We start from the raw sequence: 26,224 nt of genomic DNA on the forward strand, positions 1-26,224 counted from the left end.
TATGGAGGAGGAAACTGTTCTGTGAGGGGGAGAAATAGGGGAAGGCTATTAAACACAGCCAACAGAGAAGTGAGCAGAAAAACAGAGAATGATAAAAACAGGAAAGCGGTGAAGCACAGGGGGTGAGAGCTGTGAAATATAAAACTGTGGGATCTGCGATGGAATCTGTAGATACTGTGTGACCTTTTAGAAAGCCGGCCATCAGTGAATTGAGTGGCACCTCGCTCTTAAATTACCCTCCTGTCCCTCTGTAGGACTCCCACCATGGCAGGCGGCTTGTTCTCCATAGACAGAGATTATTTCCAGGAGATCGGCACATATGACGCAGGCATGGACATCTGGGGTGGAGAGAACCTGGAAATCTCTTTCAGAGTGAGTGAACACACCCGCAGCCAATCAACATGACTGTTTTCTTCCATCCACTGGCAGGCAGTCAGGAGTGTCTGCTCAGGGTCAGAAACGCACACATGCAAAAATGACAACTTGTGAGTTTCTGACTAAATTGTTGACTTGACTAATACTTTGTCAAGCGTCACTCTGACAGGCCTTTATCAAACTTTTTTTCGCAACACAGACAGAAGCAATCTGCGTCATCCATCTCTCAGCAGAATTCTCTATTCAGCCTTTGCTCATCAAGCAATCGGACTTCATAATATGTCTGTTCTACACTGTAAACTGTGAAAATGTGTTGTTTGTGCTTCACAGATTTGGCAGTGCGGTGGGACGCTGGAGATCGTCACATGTTCACACGTGGGTCATGTGTTCAGAAAGGCTACACCCTACACGTTTCCCGGAGGAACAGGACAGATCATCAACAAAAATAACCGGCGCCTGGCCGAAGTCTGGATGGATGAATTTAAAAACTTCTTCTATATCATCTCTCCTGGTGAGTTGGCCTGTGTGTGTGTGTGTGTATGCATTTAAGCATATATATATATATATATATATATATATATATATATATATATATATATATATATATATATATATATATATATATATATATATATATATATATATATATATATATATTTATATATATATATATATATATATGTATATGTATATATATGTATATATATGTATATATATGTATGTATGTATATGTGCACTTGTGTGTGGAGCCTAATCTCTGTGGCAGTTGTGATCTATCCATTAACCCGGTGACAGTGCGATATTGCAGTGGTGACCCAACAGTGCAGGACGAGGGGCGGCAAGTAATTTCACGCTACTAAGCATTTATTGACTTACACACACAAACGTACACACACACACACACACACACACACAGAGGCTGGCAATGAAGAGACAACCAAAAGTGAATTCTTTAAATACAGTATGTTTTCAGATGCAAAGCTGTTTTTAGAATTGGCTTGGAACTCACAAACTCAGTCGTTCACTTTTCTTTAGAAAGCAGACAGATTCTCCACGAGGTAGAGCTGTTCTGGTGACTGCTGACAAACCAGGTCAAAATCTTGACGTTGCGAACTACAGTAGTCACAACAATAACCTCCAGATTCCACCACGTCATTACGGTAGCCTTACAGTCACCAGAGCTGATCGCGGCAATTCTAGACAATGCATATACCTCCACCAGCTGCACCATGGCACGATTCAGCAGTGTCCCTGAAGCAGCTCTCTGCTCAGCTCCATGGAGAATGCACACCCATTTCTTTTTTGTGGATCGCAGTTGCATCAATTGGCACAGAGCAGATCAAGTCAGACAGGAAGTCAGGCAGCAGAACAGCATAGTGTATCCTGTCAGTTTTCAAAATAAAACATTGTGTATTGACTCAGGATCTTCAGCACAACTAAGTTGGAATGATTAACAACGAACGCACTAAAAACTGACACGATTTAACCACACACCCTACTCAACAACAGTTGAAGCAGTCATTCCAGTTTTTATATTTGTGTGTGTAAATAATAATGGGTATGAAATGAAATAGTGTAGATGCTGTTTTCCTCGCTGCTAGTCCTGCTCCCCAAACATACATATATATATATATATATATATATATATATATATATATATATATATATATATATATATATATATATATATATATATCTATATATATTAGAGTGGCTCTGAGGTCTGGAGATAGGCCATATAATGAAATCTAGTGTTTTTTCCACTCTTCTGTGAGTCAGGAGAACTGCTCTGTTATAACTCACTCTGGTCTGACCCTGAACATCCTATAAAAAGTCATGGGACTGATGAGCATGAGGAGCAGGAGGTCGGTTCTACACTGTGGACAAACTACCACACGCACTTTCTGCTCAGTGTTTAGAACATATTGACCAAATGTTATTACTGACAACTAATATTATCATTAGATTATCCTGTAAGACTAGTTTGAAATGTGTGTTTCCAGAAATTTTATCATTTTATGGAAGTTTTTCAAGTAGTCTTGAATTCAGGTCCAACTATCAGAATGAGAATACTTTATTGATCCCCAGGGGAAAATAGTTTTTGTTACAGATGCTCTGTGCAAAGTAGAAATAGAAATACAGTGTGAATGGAAACTAAATATAAAGATATACATAAAATATTAAAGTAAACAATAATAAAATAAAATAAAAGTAGAAAATAGAATATTAAATAATAAAGTAGTAACAGTCTGGAAATATATACAATGAAACATACAGTGAGATAATATATACACTATACAGAGAAATAATTGTATTGTTAAATTATAGTTTTCCTTTTACTTTTGTTTTTGAGCTGCTCCACTTCCTCTACAGAGGTTTGATGTCCAACAAATAGATTTCTGTTGAAGTGTCACTTCAGCTTTGGCAGTTTCAAGTTCTTGACCGTCAGATGGAGAGCCCTGCATTTCAGTGACACTGGGTCTAGCTGTGGGTGCTTCAGATCAATGTGTGACCTTGTTCTACATTTTAGGACCAATGAAACCCTTTCAAATAATGTGCACATGGAAAATGATTTTAACAGCCTGTCAGCAAACACTGGGCTGTATGAATGTAGTTTGGCGCCATAGTTACTGACCTTTGTGTTTGTGTGTGTGTGTGTGTGTGTGTGTGTGTGTGTGTGTGTGTGTGTGTGTGTGTGTGTGTGTGTGTGTGTGTGTGTCCAGGTGTGACCAAAGTGGACTACGGTGACATCACGTCTCGCTCGGCTCTGAGACAAAAGCTTCAATGTAAACCTTTCAGTTGGTACTTGGAGAATGTCTACCCTGACTCCCAGATCCCCAGGCACTATTACTCCCTGGGAGAGGTAAACTTTTTCTGACTCACACTCACACACACACTCTCTCTGACTCACAAACTTTTAGATACACAGACACAACTGTGATTTAATCCCTTAAGGCTGAAATCCAAGCAGACATATATTTTTCCTTTTTAAAACCTGAAACTTGTTTGACTCAAAGGCTGCGGTTTTATGTTTGGTAATTATGTTGCTTCATTTGTTTTCTGTGTGTATTCTGTTCAGATCCGTAATGTTGAAACCAACCAGTGCCTGGACAACATGGCTCGCAAGGAGAATGAGAAAGTCGGCATTTTCAACTGCCACGGCATGGGAGGCAACCAGGTATCTAAAGACCAAGACAAAGAGATATCATTGAAAAAGGAGTAAAAACTGTTTTCCACAGTGATATCAGGGTCATTCCTGCCAGTACTAATGAAGGAGAGGAGTGCAAGGAAGAATGCTTTGGAGGATAAATGTGGAAAAGTGTATGTCTCTCTGTGTGTCGTGCAGGTTTTCTCCTACACAGCCAATAAGGAGATCAGGACAGACGACTTGTGTCTAGATGTGTCCAAGTTAAATGGACCCGTCATGATGCTCAAGTGTCATCACCTCAAAGGCAACCAGCTGTGGGAGTACGACCCCGTGGTGAGTGGAAGAAATTGATGTCACAGTATCTGAGAAAGGGAGACATGCACGGATTTACTGGTGGGGTAAACATGCACATAGTAACCCACGCCGAGGCATCTCATTCAGGTCTGGCGCCGTAAATGTATTCTTGCATTTACACCAGAATAGCATTGAAAGTTGTGTATTTCTGAGCCTTGTAAGCCTTTGTGTATTTTCAGTTTTAAACTGGCATTAAAAAAAAACAAAAAAACAACAACATTGACAATGATTGATGATGATGATGTTCTACAAAAATCATTTTCTAGCCATTATGTAGCGCTATAACTCAGAAACAGAATTGTGGTCATATTTAACGTTTGGCTAAGTGAGCTTCAGGTGACTGTCTTGCACCATGTGACAGAGCTCACTGTGCTCTGTGCTCCTCCGTGCTGGCATCATACATGTCAGCGATATCTGGCGCTTCACCAAGAACTCTACTTAATACCTTGTATTAAATTCCTTCAAAGTCAAAACTGCAATGTGACTGGTGCAAGCTGGTAATTCTAGTTTAAACCTTAAATAAACCCAGAGCACTCACAGTCCCCACATAGATGACAACACATATTAAAGAGCTGCCATTGTGACATATTTACTGTCTTCAGCTTTAGGGTGATATATCCTAGTTGACACATTACCCAACTCAACCACAGCATGTTTCACACTGTGACCTGAGCCAAGGCTAAACCAAGCCTCAAAAAAAAGAAACTGAGAATATTATCGACATGTTTTATTTGCATAGCCATGTAGATTAAAATGAAACCATATTTGCATCTCGTCTGCTAACACACACACACTCTGTCTGTTTCCCTGCCGAGCAGAAGCTGACCCTGATCCACGTCAACAGTAACCAGTGTCTGGACAAGGCCAGCGAGGAGGACAGCCAGGTGCCCAGCGTCAGAGACTGCTCACACACACGCTCCCAACAGTGGCTACTCCGCAACGTCACACTACCAGAGGTCTTCTGACCACACTCCGCATACTTGCAAACACACACACTCACACACACAGTGGCCCAGAGCGAGCAATCGGAGGAACGGAGAGCGTTTGTTATAATTGGGCACAAGGAAAGGAAAGACTTCCCATGAGGGGATTCGGGAAGAGAGGAAGGACGTATTGGACGGTACTACCTCTGCCGGAGGTCAGAGGGAGGAGTGTGTTTGACTCAAGGAAAGACTCCCTCTCGGAGACGATGGCTGACGTTTTTGTTTTTATTGTTTTTAAAGAGATTCTAACGGAGAGAGGAGAGAGACTCGCTCCTGGGCGTGGATATGAGACTGACTGGTTCTGCACTCACGGCTTCCCTGGACAAAGCAGTCCACCCCTCAACTCATCACTTAACGTTTACTGACCGACTCTTACGTGTGTGTGTGTGTGTGTGTGTGTGTGTGTGTGTGTGTGTGTGTCTGTGTGTAATGTACTGAGATGAATGTATGCTTTGAGAAGGGAGCTGAATTCCTTTTTGTTTGTTTTTTTTCCTTTTTTTATTTAATTTTGTAATGGATTTTGAAATTAACTCTGGTGAACTCTATGAAGAAGGATGCCTGTGTGAGCGAGTGTGTCACGCGTGAATGTGTCATGTGTGAGTCTGTTAGAGCCCCTCCTACAGTCTTGCAGCAGTGTGTGTCTCCCTCTGGTGTTACTCCTCGGCATTTCACCCTACAGACTTCTCGCTGAGGGATTTCCAGAGGGCCGCACATAGAAAAAAAAAAACACGAGAGGACCGAACACGAGGACCTGACGTCTGCCCTTGGCAGAGATCTAGAAGATAGAGAAATATGATGTTTGTGATATCTTGAGATTTCTATGTCCAGTTTTTACATGGTTTCGTCTGTTTCTACAGTCCTGTGAGAGTGCCACAGAGCAGTAACCCTAGTCTGTCTGTCTGTCTCTGTTGTCTTTAAAGGTGTTTAACATGCATACAGTAGAGCTAACACACACACACACACACACAGCAGACTCTGCATATGTAACTGATGTTCACTGCCTAAGGTAGTGTTAAACTATAGGGAACTCTCCCGCAAGACACTACACACACACACACACACACACACACACACACACACACACACACACAGTCTGTATACATATAGGAAAAGGAAACTTAAATCCATTTTCTCATATCTTCCTCTCAATGACCTCTTAAAAAAAAAAAGTACACTCCAAGGGCTTCTTTCCTCCAGTGGAGTGTGTGGATGGATGTGTGGGTGTGTGTGCGTGTCTTCAGTACTAATCCCAGTTATGAACAAACAGCTCTCAGATTGCCTCGCTGTTGGACAACCAAGAGCCCATAGCGTAGACTGACGGCAGATCAGCACATCACTGCGTCCGTTGGACAAAAGAGCGAAACGCTGCTTTTATTTTCTAAACAGAGCAGACTGTCCGCGCTCTCCCAGGGACATTTATCTACAGTAGGGAAAAATAAAGCCTGGAGAGCGGCTGTAAGGATATCAAAGAGAAGTCACCAAGGTGTGTTAGGAGCGTAAATCAGGGACAGGATGATAATTGTGAAGAGCTGAAGGGAGTGGAGAGTTGAACTGTGGATCACAGCAGAGCATATCTTAATCCATAATGACATATCTCACTTTGAAAGCTCACCTGCAGTAGTTCACTATTCATATCACAGTGAGGCAGACAGCTGAGCAGTTCCATCGGCGTGTCACTCTCATTCCAACCATCATGCTCTCTCTATTCTCCCTCTTTTTTTTTTTTTTTAATTTTCTATCACTCCTGCGGCTGCAAGTCAGAGCAGGAGAGGTGAGTTTCATAAAGGTTTTAACCATTTGGGCTTCCTCCAGTGGAGGAGGGGTTTACACATAGGACACCAGCTCGTCTTTGTTGTGGACATGGAGGCGAGAGGAGGCTGTTGACTGATTTCATGTCTGAGCGAGTGACTGTGTGCTGAAGATGTGAACGTTTCTTTTCCGACCGCGAGACAAAGGGCAGGGTAACGACTGTTCAGGTGGTGGGTTTGAAGATAACCGACATGTCCAGGCTTCCACACTGAGCTGATCCAAATGTAGAAAATAAAGGCGAAAAAGTTTACAGAACGATACCAGGAACCTGTGGATTTCTGCTTCTTCTTTTTGTCTGCAGACACACTCAGATACACACACTTTCTTTTCAGTCGCAAACCAGTGTAAATGTTGGCATTGAACGCCACTGTAAACTTCAGGTGAGAGCTGGGTGTAGAACATTACATATTCTATTTGTTCTGTTTTCAACTGATCACATGCCAAAAAGCATCAGCAGATTATCACATTCTGTTTTACATGGCGTTCCCTTGTAACTTGGCGATGAACTGAATAGTCCGCTGGTGAATTTTTGAGGTGAATATCCAGATTTGAGAGCGTAAAAGCAGAAGATCGGACAAATATCATTATATTTCTATAAACAAATGTTGATTCAAAGACTTTTGACCAGAAACTCTCTGCTGAACGGTGCCCTCTGGAGGTTAAACTAAAATTACATTTACATTGACTGTGTAAATCCTTCCCTGCTGAGAAAACAAAAAAAAAAACAGCATATTGTTGTGTTTTGGTGCCAATGCTGTTTTTTTCCAGCAGGGTCGAGGCTTGACAGGGATCTCAATGCATTTCTCTCCTCACATATTGTTAGAAAATCTGATTTTGTTTACACTTTTTAAACTGCACTTGATTAACACCCATGTAGACTAGTTTGCAGTCGCCTCTGTCGGCCGGTTTCGGCTTTTCTTTGTGTTTTCTCAGCAGAGAAGTGTTGAGACCGGCTTGTCCTCATGCGTGTGCAGTGTGCAACCAAAATACACGAAGACGCTCCAACAATAATTTGGTTTCAGGGGAAAGAGGAAGAGTTGGGCCCGGTGGCGACCACACGAGCATGGGTGTGAAGCGTGGCCACAGCTGCATGAGGCACCCATGGGTGTAAAAAGAAGAAAAAGAAAAAGAAAAATATAGTATAATCTGTTTTATCTTGCCACAGGGCTGCAGAGGAGGCGAGTGTGGGCAGGAGCCAGATAAAGTCCTGTGGGAGAATTGGACTCTTCTGTCTTTTTAACAAACATGACAGTGCGGTGAAGGTAATGGAGTCTGGCAGCAGACTCACTCCATGTTTTGTGTTGAGTGGATTATTCAAACTCCTTCGCTTGATCTGCTGAATTATTCATTCGGCAAGGATTAGACCCTGCCAGAGCCGTCAGGAAGACATATTAGACAGCAGCGTTTTGCATACACGTGTTTAATAAAGGACGCTTTTGTTTTCTGACCTCGTCTCCTGCATGGGAAACGAGACACTGGGATGTTTTCATACTGCGACCGTTTCTCATCGCAGATTCAATCTAGCTGAAAATTTTGCCCACCAGGAACGCCTTGGAAAGAAAAAAGAGGGAACAGGAAATGTCAGGCCACTGAGAGCCGAGACGCGAGGAAGCCAATCTGCAGAGTGATTTTCTCCTCGACGGAGATTAACCTGCCCCGTCGTCCAAGACGAGACTTCCTGGAGGATGCACCTCCTCCTCCCTCTGTTCGCTCTGCGCTCAGCTGATTGAGGGATTCTGCCGTTAAAGGAGATTTAGAGCTGCGAGGTCTCAGGAAGACTCGGGTTTATGTGCCGCAGAGCTCAGAAGAACTGTGCGGAGACTTTGATGTGCAGAGACGGATCAAAGCCGAGTCAGACTGCGGCCCGGAGGGAAACTAACCCGAGCACGTAACGGAGGAACAGAGTGAATATCTGAAAAGCAGAGAGGATGTCCATCTTTAACTAGGTTGTTTTTTTTTTGTGTGTGTGTTTGTGTTTTATTGATCTTTGCTGGTGACATCAGCTTTCTGTTTGAATTATTAAGACACTGCGCTTAATCTCATTCATTTAGACTCAGATCTTTGGAGTGGATCGGGGTCTTGTGCACTGTAGACACCTGCCCAGGGCCTCGGTGCCAGTCAGGGGGCCCAGACAGAGAGGGGAAAAGAACTGGGACTACCTGCATAAGTTGAAAGAAAAGCCCCATCTAAGACATCGTTCTGATGTTTATATATTTATGTTTTCTTCAAACAAAAAACTGATTCTTCAGATGTTTCACCGCATCAACAGTCAGGACAAAGCATCCCTTTTTTCCCATTTAAATATCTAGATCTGAATAATTGAAGACGTGCTGAAATAAAATGTAAAATGCACGCAGATGAAATAATACAGCGCTGTACTCTTCATGTGAATACACGACAGTAAAATCTGTCCCTATGTGAGGATTTATCACTTTGACAGTACTAACTTAAGAGGGTTTTATGAGCCACAGTTCTCTTTTTAAACTGCATTTTCTGGTGTAGTGCTTTCAGCACTGACTCTATATATACAGTAGGGGCAAATTGCAAAATACCTCTATTTTGCTTTTGCTATGAATGCTTTAACTATGCTTATACTAATTTAATTTCAATACAAATTATAATATAAGCTTAATTCAAGTGAAAAGGTTAATCTTGGAAAAATATCACTTGGCTGTACTCATCACTCTATACAAGGTTGCACTTCCTCTATTTCCTGCAACAACCCTTTGAAAACTCAGATTTGAAATGACTGTCATGAGCTGAACATGAACATCCTCCTGTGCTCGACATGTTTGTTTGTAAGTTCACTGGAGACTTCGTTTGGAAGGCGTCTGGCTCCCTCGGCAGCCGTGCCGTCGCTTTTCCTGCGGCTCTGATATTTATTCGGTCCATCTGTGCAGCACCGCGCTGACACACTGACAATCTGTAAAGCCTTCACAGAACAGCTGACGCCGTCTGACTCAGCTCACACAAACAAACACAGAGGGGAAGTTTTGACTTGTATTCGTCCAGGGAACGTTAAGGTGTTCGAACGCATGCTCTTTCTTCTCGGTGTGAAGCCTGTTTTATATTCGTACAGTTCAACATCATCCCACCTGGAAGCTGCCCGGCACAGCTCAATCTTCCACTGCAGGTGGAACGGTACTCTGCTTCAATAAGTGCTTGCAGGTAAATTAGTTTAGCAGCAGATGTTTGTTTATCAGTCAACATTCAAATCTCCCGGCAGACCTGCTCGCATGGACTGAAAATAAGAGATTTTCCTTCGATCAAATAAAAATAACCCCTCTTCAGCTGAGGAGTTGATTAATCGATTGACAGAAGTGGATCAACCTTTCTGATTATCGTAATCAACTCATCATCTTTGGTATTAGACATGTGGACCTTGTCAATTGTAAAGTGTTGTGGCATTATTCACCATTTCCCTCAAAGCTTGGAGACCAAACATTTGATCCATGAATTGAAAGTCATGAAAACAATCATCAATGCGGCCCGACCCTCCCGCAAAGAAGCAGACGACAGAACGAGATGTCCGACAAAGCCGCCACAGTTAAAATGTTTATTGTGTCAGTGCATCCAGTAATAAAAGTACCAAATAAAAACTACAGTAATCCAGTTAAACCGCTGCTGAACTACATGCTTGTTCCAACACAGAACACATCACAGCCCTCCCTCCCTCCTGCTGTCACAGGCAGCTAACACAGTAGCCATGTATGATCGATGTGTCACATTACAAAACACGATTCATCCGCGCAGCTCGTTCATTAAAGCTTCGAGCGATGTAAACTACTATTTACTCTCTGTTCTGGAAAAAAAGTGCTCAGAGTGGAGTCGTGAGGAAGTGCAGGAGTGGACGAGGCCGGTAGAAAATATAAAGACGTTTCTGATAGACGTGAGGTGCGTGAGGAGAGAACAAAAAAAAAAAAAACTGCTGAAAGAATCATGAACGACACATTAAGTTAAACTAAATAAAAATTCACCCGCTGGTTCTGTGGAGTCAGGTGTTCCAAGTTCATGAACACAAACCAGCCTTTTACTACAGACTCTACAAGAGCCTCCATGAGGAGAGAGGTAGGGAGTGCAAACACTGTGTAAACACAGCCAGGGTGGGAATCAGGGGCTTTGTAGATAAAATATCTTATCTTACAATTCACCGCACAGTAAGTGTAGGCATTTGTTAAACATTACAAAGTCAATTCAGGCACTACGTTCCGAGAGGTGATGTGATTAGCATCAACGTCTCCACCGTTCATAATCATAAAGCTCAATATGAGAGCGTTGGTCCATGTTTGGGATAAGAACGAACACTCGCAGCTCTAATATTAGGGTCTTCGGCGAGAGCAGCTGGCGCCATTTTGCTCAGAGAAGCGGCGCTGGTAAGTGGACAGCGTCATGGTGACCAGCCAAGACGCTGCCTCCTCTTTTCCCGGTTCAATGGGGGGCTGACTTCCTCGGAGGAGCTTCAGGGATGGGCAGCACTTCCCGTGAGGAGTCAGCCAGTAGGAGGCCGGGTGACGTTCCGCGGGGACTCACCCTCTGGCTCTCACTCACTGGTCTTCTTCAGGACTGAGGGCGTGGACTCTGCGAAGGTCCTGAGAGCGACGAACAAGAGGACAGTGAGGGTACTGTTGCATTTTTCTGAATATTCAAATCAGCATTCGGTGTCTCAGCTTCATCATTACCTCATGGGGTGGACCGGCCAGCTCGACTGCACCGGTGTCGGCGCTGCAGAGCTGGGGCTCATCAGCATGGCGCTGTAGATGTTGGCCGCAACTACCAGGATGCAGAGGAGGATGGGCCCGATGATGGCGCCCTCCAGACCCAGATAGTACGCGCCGCCTGCCACTGCTAGACCTGTCAGGTACGGGTGTCCACCCCTGGGACACAAAGACAAGACAGGGTTCAGCACAAAGAAATGCCAAGAAAATGTGTTCGAAAATGTACGCGTAATGTGGATCTCATATTACTCACGCACCAAATGATTTCAGACCTCCTACATTTCAAAACTCTATAGTCAAAGCTGCATCATTTCTGTCAGGGATGCACGATGTTTAAGTCATTTTGACTCGTTGTCGATGCTGCCAGAAGCACATATTTTGTAGAAAACATCAATAAAATGAAAGAAATGTCCACGTCAGGACAATGCATACATTTCATTTCATTTTAAAGCCTTCATCGTCTGAAACTGATGATGTGTGGATGTTATTGTGCAGTCTTAATTTCTGCACAAGCATGGCCAAAAGTCTGAGATTTATTTTCCAGATTTCACCTTTAAACAATGTACATTATTAACACACCTTTATGGCAGCCATTGAGTCTTGGATTTAAAAACATAAATAAATATGTTTGTAGTCTGTTTCCCCTTTATCCCAACTAGTCCTTATCATCAGAGATGAAGGATATGCAACAATATTTGACAGATTTGCAATATGAGTCCCAATTTTAGTGGGAATGGTGATTTAGTTGTTGAAGCATGTTTTCTTACACCTGGAGGACCCTTGGCATCTCTGTAGCACCACAATGTTTCATCTGTAACACTGTGCTGTGACACATTTTAATTTGAGCGTGAAATTTTCAGCTCCTAGGATTTGGAAGTTTCTCTCAGCTGTACTGCAGTTTCGATAATATTTAGAAAGTTAAGCTAAATTAAGTCCCAACTAGAAGGCTGCTATTACAGGAAACGATGTTCAAAGGGGAAACAGACTTGGACACATGGCCTGGCTAACAACAACAGCTGAGATGAAGCATTTTCCAACCCACAGTCTGGTGTTGTTTTCTATTTCAAACAGCTGACAGTTGATGAAATTGGCTCAGGCAAATGGTCACACTGTTTATAGACACTTATGTCGACAAAGCCGTAATCTGATACCAACCAGGGGGTTGGTTTGTTGACATTCGTCGGTCAAATGCATCTATGCAAACACACCACTGTCACACACACACACACACACACACGTACCCTGATATGTCAGAGTAGATGGCTGTATCCACAAAGTATGTCGGGAGCAGATGGCAGATCAGCAGCAGCACAGCCTTGACGCCTTCGCCCTGCACCAACCACAGGTCACACATCGCCGGCACGGCGGCCCAGTACGTCCCTAGGAACGGCACCGCACCCAGGATGGCGGCCAGCGCTTCATGACAGGAGAGACGGACAGAAAGCGGGTGAGACGACACCGACTGTGACCGGGCAGCTGCAGGTACGCTGACAGCCGGTTCTGCTGTGAACACGCCGACTCACCAGAGGGAATGAAGATGATGTTGATGCCAAAGATGGTGTGAGTGAGCCAAGTGTAGAGGCCGTAGAAGCCGGCCATTTTCAGGGAGGCGTCGAACACTCCCCTTCAAAACAAACAAACACACACACACACACACAGGGTCAAAAATAATATCTGCCAGAAGTGTTTAAATGTCACTGCACACTTGGAAGGAGTTTTAGCATGTGTGTGTGAGACTACCTGATGGCTTCTTCCACAGACTGGCCTATGATATTTGAGGAGGGTCCAGGCTGCGAGAGAGGGGTCAGGCTGATCACCCATTTGACGGGTTTGTAGTATTCTCCGCTGGAGCTCAGCAGGTAGAAGAGAGTGGTGAGGAAAATCACCTGCACAAACACGAGGAGCAGGTTTAATGCGGCACGACTGATCCAGGTTCTCAAACACAGTAAAGAACGGAGTCCTCTCGTATATGCGGACCTCGCCTTCACTCACACATCACCGCCAAAGTATGCACAGCTAAGAATAATCGTGCCCTTTATAACTCGGATATGTATCGAGCTTCAAGATCCGCTGCGCATGATTACATTAAGACCAGGCTGCAGAGCTTGAGCGAGGACTGAGAGCTAATGTGTTCTAGGTGCTTCACAGCGGTCAGTGTTTCATACCAGACTGAGGGCGAAGTTGAGCAGAGCTGTGCCGCTGTGGAACAGGACCGTCACGAGCGTGGTGGTGGTGGAGAAGAGGAGGCCAACGTTTCTGCTCATCACCACCCACAGAGACTCCAGGATCTACAAAGCGACATGGCAACAGTGAACATAACGTTGCATGTGATGTATGTAAAGCAAAATACATGCAAATCCTAAACCCGCTAAAAACTCACAGACAGCAGAGTCTCAATGTTCTCCTGCAGGAAGGAGGCGATGTCATTCCAGTCCAGGATGTCTCCCAGCCAGCTGTTCTGCCTCGGAGTCATCATCTTGTGACCTCGGCCGCGTCCAGTGTGGGTGGTGTTCTGGAGAATGCACGAAATGTTTTGTATCTGAGCAATCCCCCACCCCCACCCACAGACATAAGGAAGTTAAATGGACTGGCATGTGCTCCACCCTCTTCACCTTACCTTGACAAACCAGGAGTGGTACAGTCTGTCCCAAAGCTCCAGAACCTGTTTCTCAATCACAGCCGTGTGGTTCACCTTGTCTCCTAACATCTTATGGAGCTGCACAACACAAGGAAAGATAAACTGCAACAATGCTTTTAAGTGCTCAGTGAACAAATCAATAGAGATGCAAAAATGAAAGAAGTTCTGTTTTCAGCCTCGTTAATGAACAGGGATGCAAGAATATCTTCTGGAGTAAACATGCTAACCAGCTAGCCCAGACATGTCCACGTCTAAAGCTCCTATGCTGGTGGATTCTTCCATACTGCACCTTTAATTGATTCATCTAGAAAACAGTCGACAGTTTAATTGTTAAGTTATTTAGCTGCGGCCTTAATATATGATGTTTTCTTACCTTTTGTGTTATCCATTCTCGACCGTGTTGATAAACATTAGTAGCAGCTGAATTCAGAGCCTTCTGCACCACGCGAGCCTCTGGGAGCCAACTAGAGGAGGATAACGCAAGAGAGAGAAAAGACACAAAGTTTTCCATCGGATGAGAAAAAGAGAAATGTACAAATAATACTAGAGCACACTGTCATACTTGGCCCATTCTGGATGGTTAGACACGGTCTCGTTGATGAGGTTACTGGTTACGTCGATGATGTGAACGCTTTCATGGTGCACCTAGAGAGATAAAAGTTACGTTGTCATCCAAGACGATGTTTTAAGAAAATAAGAGAAGCGGCTCAAAAAGGAACTAAAACGGTACCATAGCGGTGAGCAGCAGAGCCATGAGCAGCGTCCCTGTGACCAGGAGGAAGATGATGAAGATGCTGATGATTTTATCCAGAGATCGCTCCAGCCACACGACCATCTGCGTACATGTAGAGAGGGAGGAAACAGAGGGGAGAAAGGGAGGAGACAGAGTACAGATACAAAGTCAGTGCGATTCTGACGAGGTTGGAAACATACAGTGATCAGACACATGGAGAAACCTGTGTCCTTCCCACGAGAAGAAGCCATTTTGGATCTAAAAGCTGCCCCCCTTGGGCCCTGAGAACAGTGAGGTAGTAGCCTGAGTTAACGAACAGCCGGGAGATCTCTACGCATGCATGCAAACATCCTTAAACATGGGAACATGCAAGTGAGAGGCTCAGGCTGTGTGCTTTTGAATGCACGACTTTTCCCTCAGTAACTCTTTTATTTTAAAACTGTTGCAGACCTGCACGTCAGTCTTTCATCATTTCACTGTTGAAAAGGTGGTGAAATTCTTAACTCAGGTTTCTCGATGCTCCAAAACTGCATCAGCAGCCAACGTATTACAGTTTTAGTCTCTGAGTAAAAGGTCACAAGAAGAGCCATGTGTTAAAGTCAAGTTACTGGAGTCAATGGGAGGTTACTGGGAGAGGGTTTGTTAGTGGACACCTCTCTCCCACAAGGCCACATCCCCCTAATGGTTTGTCATTAAAGCTATGGTGAAACAATATGGCTGTTAAGGCCCCACCCCCAACTACACAATATGACACAGTCCAAAATAAACTGTTTTTCATCAATATTAGTCATTTTCTTTTTCTCACCGCCTCTAAGAATGAAGCCTTACCTTAGACAAGAATGGTAGTTAGCCTGCTGACAGATTTAATCCAGAACAGCGATAAATTGTTTAACAAAATAATGGAAACACCACCATCTGCAGGAACTTTTACTTTTGAAATAAGTCAATCAGACAATTGAAAAGCCAATATGCAGCTGGGGTTTGCTTTAGAAGGGTCATAAAAATCATCATCACTTAATACAACAACACAGCAGGCGTTAAACACTATAACCAAAAAAAGTTAAAAACTACAATAGCAAAGTACATATTATTATTCAGAGGTCACGGGAACCAAACACTTAAATGATTCTTAAAGGTACAGTTCATCCAAAAATTCAGTCATCATCTACTCACCCTGTGGCAGACAGAAAGTTGGAGAATGTTTCGTAGTTCACAAAACATTTCTGGAGCTTCGCAGGGCAACATTGTTGCGGACGAAATGTACGGAGCCATTTTGTGTTTTTAAAAACAGGTCTCAATCTCCTTCAGTTGTTTAGAAAAATGCCCCAACTCTGTTTCACTGTGACATTCCAGCAATGCTTTGTGGACTGTGAAACTTCACCTTCACCTGTCATGTCACAAAACCTGCAGTGAAAATGCCATGGCTCGAGAGCTTAACTTAATCTCTAAAGAACGACGTTGCCATTTTTCCCTTCTCTCCTGTCGTCAACAAAATTTCATGAAATCACCAAAGCTAACGATGTTAATCAGTCCCTCCATGAAACGTCCCTGCTGTGTTTGTAGCAATCGGATCCAAGCCCCTCTGAACACACTGAAGACATGATTCTTTGAAAAGCAAATTGCAGTAAATGATGTTTTTCTATCAGGGACAACATTCAACAACAAATTCAGTGCGCTAGTAAGTATATGTGATATTTATGAGATATTAAACGCATGGTAATCAAGGAACATATCATCCAATGCACAAGTATTCTGGGGTGTGTTTTCAGTTTTGTTTTTTTTCAGTAAATGTCTAATATGCAACCACATACAGTACAGTCCTCATATGAAGCCACAAAAAGAAGTTAAGCCCTTCAAAATGTAAAATTTTAGCCTCACATTGACAAACTCTTAGGTGTTTCCATTGTTTTGTGTTTCCCCGGCTCCATTTCCCACCCGATAAAGCTCCTGAAGCTTAACCACGGTCCCTCGGGGAGACCATGGGCAGTGTTTCTCCTCCAGCGTTTACATCAGGCTCATCGACCAACTCATATCCAGAAACACTGCCCCCTCCTCCCGCTCGGCTCTGCTCTGTCTACGTCAGCCATCTCTCCATGCAGCTCATACACTCTCAAGACGAACCGGCCGGTTAATTCATGGCGGGGAAGGTACGGACGGGGGCCGAGGGACCAAAGAGTCCCGCCTCCCCGACCGTAGCTTCCTGTCAAAAATAAAAGCAGGAAGCGGGAAAGCAGCAGGAGGACAGACGGACAGACATGATGAGAGGGTGACGATAGTGGATGGGTAGAGTGCCAGTCCAAGCTACTACAAGGTGTGCTCACGCCTTCACACATACACACACACACACACACACACACACACACACACAGGTTATTTCTTGATCTTCCTCTCTCACACACTCTTTGTGTCAGTCTCTCTCAGCACACTGCTCCTCCGAGTCATTACCTGCTTGTTAAGCCAATGCCAGAGCTTGGGGAGGAGACAAAGAGACATCGGGAAGATTATTTTTGGAGAGATCTGTGCAGCAGTCATCACATGTACCCGTGCGACAGGAACACAACCTCCTGAGGGATCAGGAAGTGGAGCGTGGCAGGCGGGATTTAACTAAGGACCATACTGGCAGTGTGCACAGGGCACACAGTGGGATGCATATTATTGTGATAACAAATACACAAGATAACTACATCCTAAAAGACATCAGGGGACCGACACCTTTCATTGGGAAAGGTGTGCTTTTTCAACCAGGCAGCTCTACTTTAAAGGTGTTGTTAAGCCATCACAACATGCAGTATTACTGAGGGCTGGGATTCTCTAAGCAGCCGACGATATGATTTGATCCCACTTCCGAGGGCTCAATAACATGATTTACTTTTCTCACCGTCTGACTACTTGCTACTGCTTTTAAAACATTGTGTTTTTGTAATGATCCCCGATTAGCCTAGCTTGAGATGTAATCATAAAGCAGTGACGCGTACGCTTCATGTTTACGTTTCGACGTCACGTTAAGCAAACACTTGCCTGCTTACACATCCAACAGATACCGCTTAACAATGTTTGTGTTCGTAAAACAATACTGACTCTGTTTTAGCTCTGGTTCTATGGCTGCCAAATGCTCCACGTGTTCGCCGGTTCACAAGTCTGTCTGCCTGCCTTTTGGTGTCGGGACTGCGAGTGCGGTCTGCCGTCTGCCTCGTCTCAAAAAACAACACACCATCAGGAATAATTAAGGGATCCCACACAGTAACCAAAACCACCGTAAACGTGTTTGTCAAGAAAATGGTCTCGCTGTGCTCTTCAAACAATGTGAGGATTCTTTTCTTGGAGAACACAATACTACACTACACACACACCTCAGGGTAGAGAATTCTTTCAAAGCTACCTGAGAATTTTTTCAAAGCTATTCCAATACTTACTGATTATTTTATCCTATAATTTTTGTTCAACATTTATCAGCCAGACGGACACTAATGGATATACTGTGTACCAGAGGAACAGATGATGTGCGTGTGTGCCTGGAAGAGGATGTGAGAAATCAAAGATAGAGGAAACAAGGGAAACGCCTGCACCGCCGGCGACACCTGGAGATCAATCAGAGGCATTACCTTAGTGTCGATGCGCAGCAGGAACAGAGCCAGGCCTTTGATCGGTCCTGGCAGCAGGGCCTCCTCTCGCTCACGTCCCAGCTTCTCCAGCACCGACCACCACGAGGCGAGCGTCCGCTCTGCAAAGCTCTTCAGGCCAAAGTGGACCACCAGCTTCTTCAGCACCCACACTAAACAATCAATACAGCGTTAGTCCGAGTACTGCGGATCTGTATGTGAAAAGGGAGTGTGTGTGTGTGTGTGTGTGTGTGTGTGTGTGTGTGTGTGTACCGGCCACAGGGATAGGCAGCAGTTGGAGGATCCAGAGGTTGAGCCAGACCTGAACCAGTACGATGGCCCAGACCAGGAGAATAAAGTAGATATCGCTGGCTTTCTGGGAGCTTTTCTCTCTCTGGAAGAGGCCAGCTGGTAATGTGCGAGAGCCCCGAGGGAATCCAGGCGTCGAAGGAAGGGGGCCAACAGACTGGACGCCATCTTCAAAACAGATGAGGCCGCAGAGGAGGCAAGATAGAGGAAGAGAATCAACATTTGTTGGACTCTAGGTTTTACATGTTTTATGAATGCAGACTATGGGGCAATATAGTGAATCTTGAAACTTGAAGTGCCAACCACCACTTCTGCATGGTGAAGCAGAAGCAGACATGCCCAAGCAGTTCCTCAGTGGTAATGTGGAATGTTTACATGCTGTAATGTTCAAAAATCACGTTATTTTTCTCATACTGTCCAGTGTTGCAGCCCTTTATTCCCCCTCTCTGTACACTCCTGTATCTTCAAGCCCCCCCCCCCCACAAAAAGGCCCATCTGCTCTGATTGGTCAGCTCTCTCAGGCCTGAGCAGGTACTACCCACCATGTTATATATGTTATATATATCTGCTTAAAATTACTTGTGTCTTTCCAGGATTCCCTTGAAAGATCAATTTAAATAAAGACTGAAATTTCAAAAGAAAAACAAACGTCCTCTGTGACAGACAGAGCTGGCAGTATCTTACCTGTAGTAGAGTTTTCACTGGGCTCACTTTTCACCTGAAGGTTGCTACAGGAGATCGCCATGTAAATAGTGTTAGCAGCGAATGACAGCACCTGCCCGGACAGCTCTCCTGACGCGATACGTGAGACAGAGAACAACAGTGAAACATAACAGCAGAGCAAAAAGCAACACACTGATATGGGTGTTTGTGTGGCTAAGGGTCACACCTGTGTGAAGGACAGACTGTCCACCAAGACACTTATTTATTACGTAAAACTGGATGAAGAAAAAGGGTTATAACTTTATTTTAAAGCTGGGTGAGTTTAAGGATGTGACAAGACAAGTTATAATTGTTATTATAGTGGATGTACTAGGATGAAAGCTGCTCGGCATGATTGTTTCTCTCTGGTTCTAAACTAACAGTTCAACATTTATGAAGTACACCTTTTCACTTTATTGCTGAGCAATAAATAAGAAGGTCAAGTCTTTCATGTACAGTAAATATGAAACTGCAACCAGCAACAGGTTAGCTTAGCTTAGCATGAAGACTGTGATCAAAAGAAACGAACTAGCCAAAGTCTGAGCGAAGGCAACAAAATTCACCACCAGCACTTCTATAGCGTAAAAAAACACTGACTGGAATTACTTCAGTGTATTTATGAAAGCCCAGCTGATGTGGAGGCTCCTTACTGTGGTGTGTGTGTGTGTGTGTGTGTGTGTGTGTGTGTGTGTGCGTCCATAAATATTCACCTCTGCCAGGGACAGGTGGTTTCTCTTGGGAGCCCACGATAAGGAGAGCAACCACGACCACAAATATGGGCACCCTCCACGAGCCGGTCAGAGACACTAAAAACAGATCCAGACATCAGGGTGATGAATACGTATTTTCTCGAGAGATCTTTAAACTGAGAGATGTTTTGTTCATTTTTCTTATTTCTTGGCAGCAACGTTGACTCCGGCTGCACTACTACTGCACGTCTTGTCCGAGCAGCGGAAACATATTTCTAGATTTTCACTGGCATAAAACGGTGAAAATGTGTCGGGAGGAAGCAAGTAATAAAACTGCTTTTTTGGCCAATGATACGCAACATTTTGATATAGGCAACACGCCAGACGGAGAATGTTTTCTCATATTCGCCCAGAATCATATGAAAAACTTCCTCCTTGAGCAGAACTTCTCCTTAATAGCGCTCAGTCACATTTAACATTTAATGCTTTAAGGTCAACACCTCTTCTCGCCACGCCTCAAGTGATTCTAAAAATACTGAACACTTCCTCATCTTACTATGTATGTGGTCTGCATGTGGTCTGCGTAATAAAAACTGTGGCCCCGGCAGAGACGACGCTTTATCTTAACTTCACTCCCTCACCTTCAGAAAAACACAGTGTTCTGCCTCGTTCTCTGCAGCCTGCTTCCAACTATCTGCGAAATGTGAAGAAATCCCCCTCAGGGGGGCAAAGAGCAGTGTTTGCACAGGAGTATGAAAGGACAGCCAGCATGTCTGAGCAGGCTTCACCCCCTCCTCATCCACACACACTCACCAATGTAGAAGAGCAGGGCGGCCCAGACCGGAAGAGCCACAGCCCTCAGGTAGTGCTCGGTGTGGGGACTCCACTTGAAGCACACCGCCAACAAGTAGCCGATCACCACAGTGCAGACCTGAGAGAAGACATGACCACAAACAGACGGGTGCATTCAGATACAGGAGGTCGATGCTTCTTCCACGTACAGTATTGTTCCAGAATAAAAACTTAATAACTTGCGTCGCGACAGTCGGGCACTGAACTGACTGAGCGACTTGGCCTGCAGCCTGATTTTAAAGCTCTTATAAGTACAACAGTGAATGACTCAGGAGGCATTTCCAAGTAATTCTAGGCCCTTATCCTGGTGTCTGTCTTTAAAGTTCATTGTTTCCTTGTCTCCTTGTTGACTGTTGTGTTGTTTTGTGCTGCCATCTTGGCCACAAAAAAAATAAATAAATAAAAATTGTGTTATCATCTGACAATAAATATCACCATTCAAATTAACAGTCCCAAGCAGATTTGAAGTGAAAGCAACTTTTCCCTTCTAGCATTTCCAAGCGGCGCAACTGTTGGCGGTACTTCTGCAAAGACAACTGGATCGTTGCCATTTTCCCCCCCAAGAGTCACAACTAACAACAACACAGGATAAAACATGAGCTTATTTAATCATCATGGTGTGCAACAGAAATAGATCGCCAGTTAATCTTCCTTCTCCCAAGTGTCAGATGGTAGAGACAACAGCATGGCGTGGTTCACAAGAACCCATTACAGTCAACATTTACTTCATACTCATTTGTCGGGGCAGAAAAAATGTCTATTGCCAGTTTAATTAGAAAACTAATTCAGTTTTACATACTGGACTAGTCAACAGCATCAACAAAAAACTAATAAGAAGCTATTTTATTTCTATTTTCCTACAAAAAAAGGCAAAACATTCTCTTATTCCAGCTTCTCAAATAAGAGGAAAGATCATTGTTTTGTTATTGCAAATTGAATATGGAATGTTTCCTCTCCATGTGTCTCGCAGCAGCTGGTCATTTTTGCATTTTAGGTAAATTGGTCACGATAAAAGGGCCACTTCTCCACACAAGGCTTTACGCTTGTTGGTCTTTTGTTTTGTCATCTAGGTCATGATGTTCAATTTTACATTTTAACTAGCTGTGGCAGTCACGTTCTAGATGTGGCACCACTCCTGAATACATGTAATGATATCACTCTTATCTCACGGTTGTGGACCATCTTCAAATTTTCTTGGACAAAACAAGGCAATAACTGGAAAATTCAGGAAACTGTGATGGCGATTTTGTTCCCACTATTGCACAGACAAAACTATTTTTCTACGAATAATCAATAAAGAAAATTATCACTAGATCACTAATTTAAAGAGTTGTGTCTAATACAATGCATAACAACAGGACATTAGACTGAGCATCAATATCATATGTTGTTCTTGTAAACACTGATATTGATCCAAACACAGCTATTAAGACCACTGGAGAGACTGATGGTCAACCAAGACCGCTCAGACGATACCTCGATTAATAGATTAATGATTTATTAATGATTAGTAAATGAATACATGTCACTGGATCTATCATTCAAATGAGTGTATGTTTCTATCTCTAAATGACATCACTGTGAGTCTAACGTGACTGATCTTTATCCTGAACTGTGAAACACGCCCCGGCCTCTGTTCACCACCAGACTGCTGCCGCTTGGTGAGAGAAGCATGAAATATCGTTGTGTCCCAGTCTGTCATCAGCCGGACACTGGCTCCACTGCACACAAAGACATCTTTCGGTGTAATTTAATATAGTGTCCTCCGTCCTATTTATAGACAGAGGCCGTGTGACAGTCTTTCTCTATCGTTTAGAGAAAGGACAGACTGTCTGAGGAGGAACATTTAATGCAATTTGTATCTGGTCAGAGCTCGGCCCGGACTCTGGGCCCCCGGAGCTGTTTGGGAATAATAAGGTACTGAACGATCAGACGCTGGAACTAAAAGAGATTACATCGGCTGGGGTACAAATGTAGGCATAAATTCCCAGAAAGATACTTCCTGCATTTGGGGTTAATGAGATAACATGCAATTCAGACATTTTTTTAAGCCATTTGTCCTCCTGCGGTATCTTTAATTCACTATCATCGACTAGGATTAACTTGCACAACTTGATCCTGAACTTATCTTGATCAAAACTGGGAACATTTGCTTGAGTCTAAACTATTACTTTCAGTATCATTTACTGTACAAGACAGTGTGTCAGTGTGGTCTATTACAGTCCTGATAAAAGTGAAAAGTGCCGGTCACAAGTCAGATGTTCACGGTGGAGAAGCACAAACTAGTGAACTTTTCGACTTGTTGCTTTAATTTTTTGGCTTAAATGAAAAATTGTGTGTCATACTTGTTGCTGATTCATGTTCATGTTGTTTTACCTCCATGTCTTGTAACATATGACAAACTTACATGCACTACATCATTGTAATTAGACTTATATAATCCATACTGAAAATATGAACACCAAAATGTTGTTTTTTCTTATCCACGTGTCCCACCCTGAGCTGTCTGCAGCCCGTCCGGGGTCACCGGGTTGACGGCTCTGACCCCAGAGGCGCCCACACAGTGACACAGAGGCTCGTTGTTATCATTCGGGGGGTGTCACCAGTTGTCACTCACCCACACAGTGTGGAAGCAGTCCAGCACGGCCCCGATGATCCCACAGATGTGCCCGAGGATCACCTGCATGCCGATGACGCTCCAGAACAGGTAGAAGAAGTAAACGAGCGGCGCCCCGGCCCCGATCACCAGCAGCACCGTGAGCCTCTCCAGCACCAGCCTGCCCATCGCCTCCACCCCGTAGTTCACACACCACACCGGCACCAGCAGGGTCCCCACCACGATGGGCGTCCCGGTTTCCTGCAGGCCGCTGAGCCACGAGCGGCCGAGCCGGGCCAGGGAGTGCTTGAAGGGGTGGAGGAAGGTCCCGCAGAGCACTGCCCAGAGCAGCGGGCGGAGGAAGGCCTCCAGGATGAAGTAGACCAGCACCGCCGCCCCGCAGCAGATGGCCACAAAGATCATCGCCCCCGTGTTGTAGAAGGCCTGTTTGATGTTTTTATCAAACTTCAGGGACGACGGCTGGGTCAGCAGCTGGCTCACCATCCCGACGGCTGGCTGGACGCTCTCGGAGAAAGAGACAGTGTGAGGCCGCTCACGGCGAGGGCTCTCCCGGGGAGAGGCGGCGGCAGGATCCGGCGCCGAGTCCTCCTCGTCTGCCATGTTCTCCGATTCCGCCTCGGTATCCTACCCGAGTACCCACCGCGTGAGGGAGGAAAACATGTGACGTAGCAAGGGGCAAAATGTCCACAGGCATTGTGGGTAATGTAGTGTACGTAAAATAAAACGCCGTATTATTTGCGGTGGCTGTGGCTCTGAGGTGGAGCCAGCGTCTTGTTATCGGAGGGTCGCTGCTTCGATTCCCCTGGTGTTTATGTCGAAGTGTCCTTGGGCAACATACTGAACCCCAAACTGCTCCTGATGTGCTGGACGGCACCTTGCATGGCACCCACCGCCATCAGTGTATGACGTAATGTAAGTCACTTTGGACAAAAGCGTCTGCTAAATGACCTAAAATATAAATATATTTCCTTTAGTAAATATATTCATTGTAATTTTATTTTGTTTGTTTTGTTTCGTTATTTATTGTTAACACTATCCTATTATTATTATTATTATTATTATTATTATTATTATTAGTTGTAGTAGTAGTAGTATTAATACTACTACTACTACTACTAATAATAATAATAATAATAATAATAATAATAATAATAATAATAATAATAATAATAAATTCGTTGACTGAAGTCCATAAACTGACAGTATCTATTTTTCCTCTCAGTTTAATGGGACTGAATGCAGCAGTTGTTCAGTGTTCCTGTCATTAAAAAGCCCATCAAGCCAAAAGTCTTTGTCCAATTGCCTCCAGAGAACCTGTAACTGTAACTAACACTAGTGAAAAACCGAAATTCCACCAAAATCAAATAAAAAAAAGTGTGTCTCATTCAACTAGTAATCAAAGACACCATGGCATTGATTTTGAGTCACTGGTGTCAAGTGTCAAATGTTTAATTTCGGGGAAAAAAAAGAAAAAAAAAACGTGCTAACACTTTTTGGAAAGTTTCAATGAATGACCTCCAAAATGAATAAACTCTATTTACAGTATTCTGACCTTTGAGCTTCTGTCAAATCAATTCTTTCATAGTTTTGTACATCATTGTCTTTTGCATCTTCGTCACTGCTGCAATGTGGAGATATTGCACAAGTTCACCTCCAAAATGAATAAACTCTATTTACAGTGTTCTGATCTTTGAACTGAGATATTCATGAACAATAGAAATTCCACCAAAATCCACAAACTGGATTCAACTAGTGACCAAAGACACTGTGGCATTGAGTGTCAAATGTTCAATTTCCAAACAAGTTCCTCCAGGAGATGTTTAGGAGCATGTTTCGGGCCATTTGGAGTCCACTGGTACCAGCTGTCAGTGACACCTTTTTTGAAAGATTCACAAATTTGGACTTAGGCAATAAACTGACTTCAATGAATGACCTCAGCTATGAATAAACTCTATCTACAGTATTCACACCTTTGACCTTTAAGTCCCATTAAACTGCAAGGGAAAATATCTGGAGGCTGGCAAACACACCCACTTTTCTAAACTGCTCCACAAGACACATTTTTGACCACATACACACAACAAGTTGTCACAAGACTCTCATAGATTCTACCATATCATTATTCGAGTGAAAGCAGTTACTGTTTTGGAGGGAGAAGCAGTGAGGTGGAGGTGGAGGTGAGGTGAGCCTCAGCTAAAATCACTTTTAAATCATCTCTCACAGTCCGTTACCACGAGCAACCTGGTTACCATCACTGTGGTAAGCAAGATCAACTGGGCCAACACAGACAGAGACAGATTTACCAATGAGTCAGTTTAATACACACACACACACAAATGCAGTGAAATATGCGCATGTAACCATGCACACATGACCACACATGTACACATACGCACTTACACAGCTAAAAATGCATGCTCAAGTGCGCACTTACATGCACACAGACAGAAACACACACACAGTATATTTCCAAACTATTTTTAAATTAATTTAATTAATTATCTTTTCATCTATTCAAGCCAGACACTCCATCTAAATATTCAAATGTTCCAATCATTGATACATTGAGATTTATTGAATTTCTCAGTATTTGTGTCATTCTCACTGTAACATCTCTTCATACTCCATCAGCTGCTTTTCGACACAAATTCAAGCCAGCATTGCAGTTTGCAGCAAAGATCTTCCCATATTCTAATTCTAT

General features: G+C 43.7%; 2 protein-coding genes across 4 annotated transcripts in view; one reads left to right on the plus strand and one right to left on the minus strand.

The window, feature by feature from the left end:
• The window catches only part of galnt1 (UDP-N-acetyl-alpha-D-galactosamine:polypeptide N-acetylgalactosaminyltransferase 1), a 45,844-nt gene extending 38,915 nt beyond the window's left edge, over positions 1-6,929 (plus strand). For both annotated transcript variants that reach the window (XM_037073405.1, XM_037073404.1), the window contains 6 exons: positions 255-372; positions 706-886; positions 3,099-3,238; positions 3,455-3,553; positions 3,722-3,856; positions 4,696-6,929. In XM_037073405.1, coding sequence (XP_036929300.1) covers positions 255-372; positions 706-886; positions 3,099-3,238; positions 3,455-3,553; positions 3,722-3,856; positions 4,696-4,842 — 820 coding nt within the window. In that variant the 3' untranslated portion in view covers positions 4,843-6,929. The remainder of the gene's footprint in view (positions 1-254; positions 373-705; positions 887-3,098; positions 3,239-3,454; positions 3,554-3,721; positions 3,857-4,695) is intronic.
• Positions 6,930-10,211: 3,282 nt separating this feature from the next.
• Positions 10,212-24,293, minus strand: tmem245 (transmembrane protein 245). Of its 2 annotated transcripts, XM_037073402.1 has the most exons (18): positions 23,524-24,293; positions 20,868-20,985; positions 20,076-20,171; positions 19,348-19,455; positions 18,628-18,831; positions 18,358-18,527; positions 17,201-17,224; positions 14,753-14,857; positions 14,585-14,667; positions 14,396-14,486; positions 14,002-14,100; positions 13,765-13,896; positions 13,550-13,672; positions 13,125-13,270; positions 12,908-13,008; positions 12,626-12,800; positions 11,349-11,543; positions 10,212-11,258 (listed from the first exon to the last, which is right to left on the minus strand). In XM_037073402.1, exons 1-18 carry the CDS (start codon positions 24,121-24,123, stop codon positions 11,210-11,212), a joined length of 2,619 nt encoding a protein of 872 aa, XP_036929297.1. In that variant the 5' UTR covers positions 24,124-24,293; the 3' UTR covers positions 10,212-11,209. The 2 variants fall into 2 exon arrangements, with proteins under 2 accessions (XP_036929297.1, XP_036929298.1); XM_037073403.1 differs by lacking the exon at positions 17,201-17,224 and having other exon boundaries at positions 23,524-24,282.
• Positions 24,294-26,224: the final 1,931 nt, after the last annotated feature.

The sequence above is a fragment of the Acanthopagrus latus genome, chromosome 17 (assembly GCF_904848185.1).
Source record: "Acanthopagrus latus isolate v.2019 chromosome 17, fAcaLat1.1, whole genome shotgun sequence".
Classification (NCBI taxonomy): domain Eukaryota; kingdom Metazoa; phylum Chordata; class Actinopteri; order Spariformes; family Sparidae; genus Acanthopagrus; species Acanthopagrus latus.

Excerpts from the sequence above, each read along its gene's own strand:
- tmem245 (XM_037073402.1), bottom strand. The coding sequence starts at position 24,123 with ATGGCAGACGAGGAGGACTCGGCGCCGGATCCTGCCGCCGCCTCTCCC. Across the intron at positions 20,986-23,523 it reads ACTGCTTCCACACTGTGTGG|GTCTGCACTGTGGTGATCGG; the intron begins GTGAGTGACAAC and ends GTCTTCTCTCAG. Across the intron at positions 19,456-20,075 it reads ACCACCTGTCCCTGGCAGAG|GAGAGCTGTCCGGGCAGGTG; the intron begins GTGAATATTTAT and ends GTATCGCGTCAG.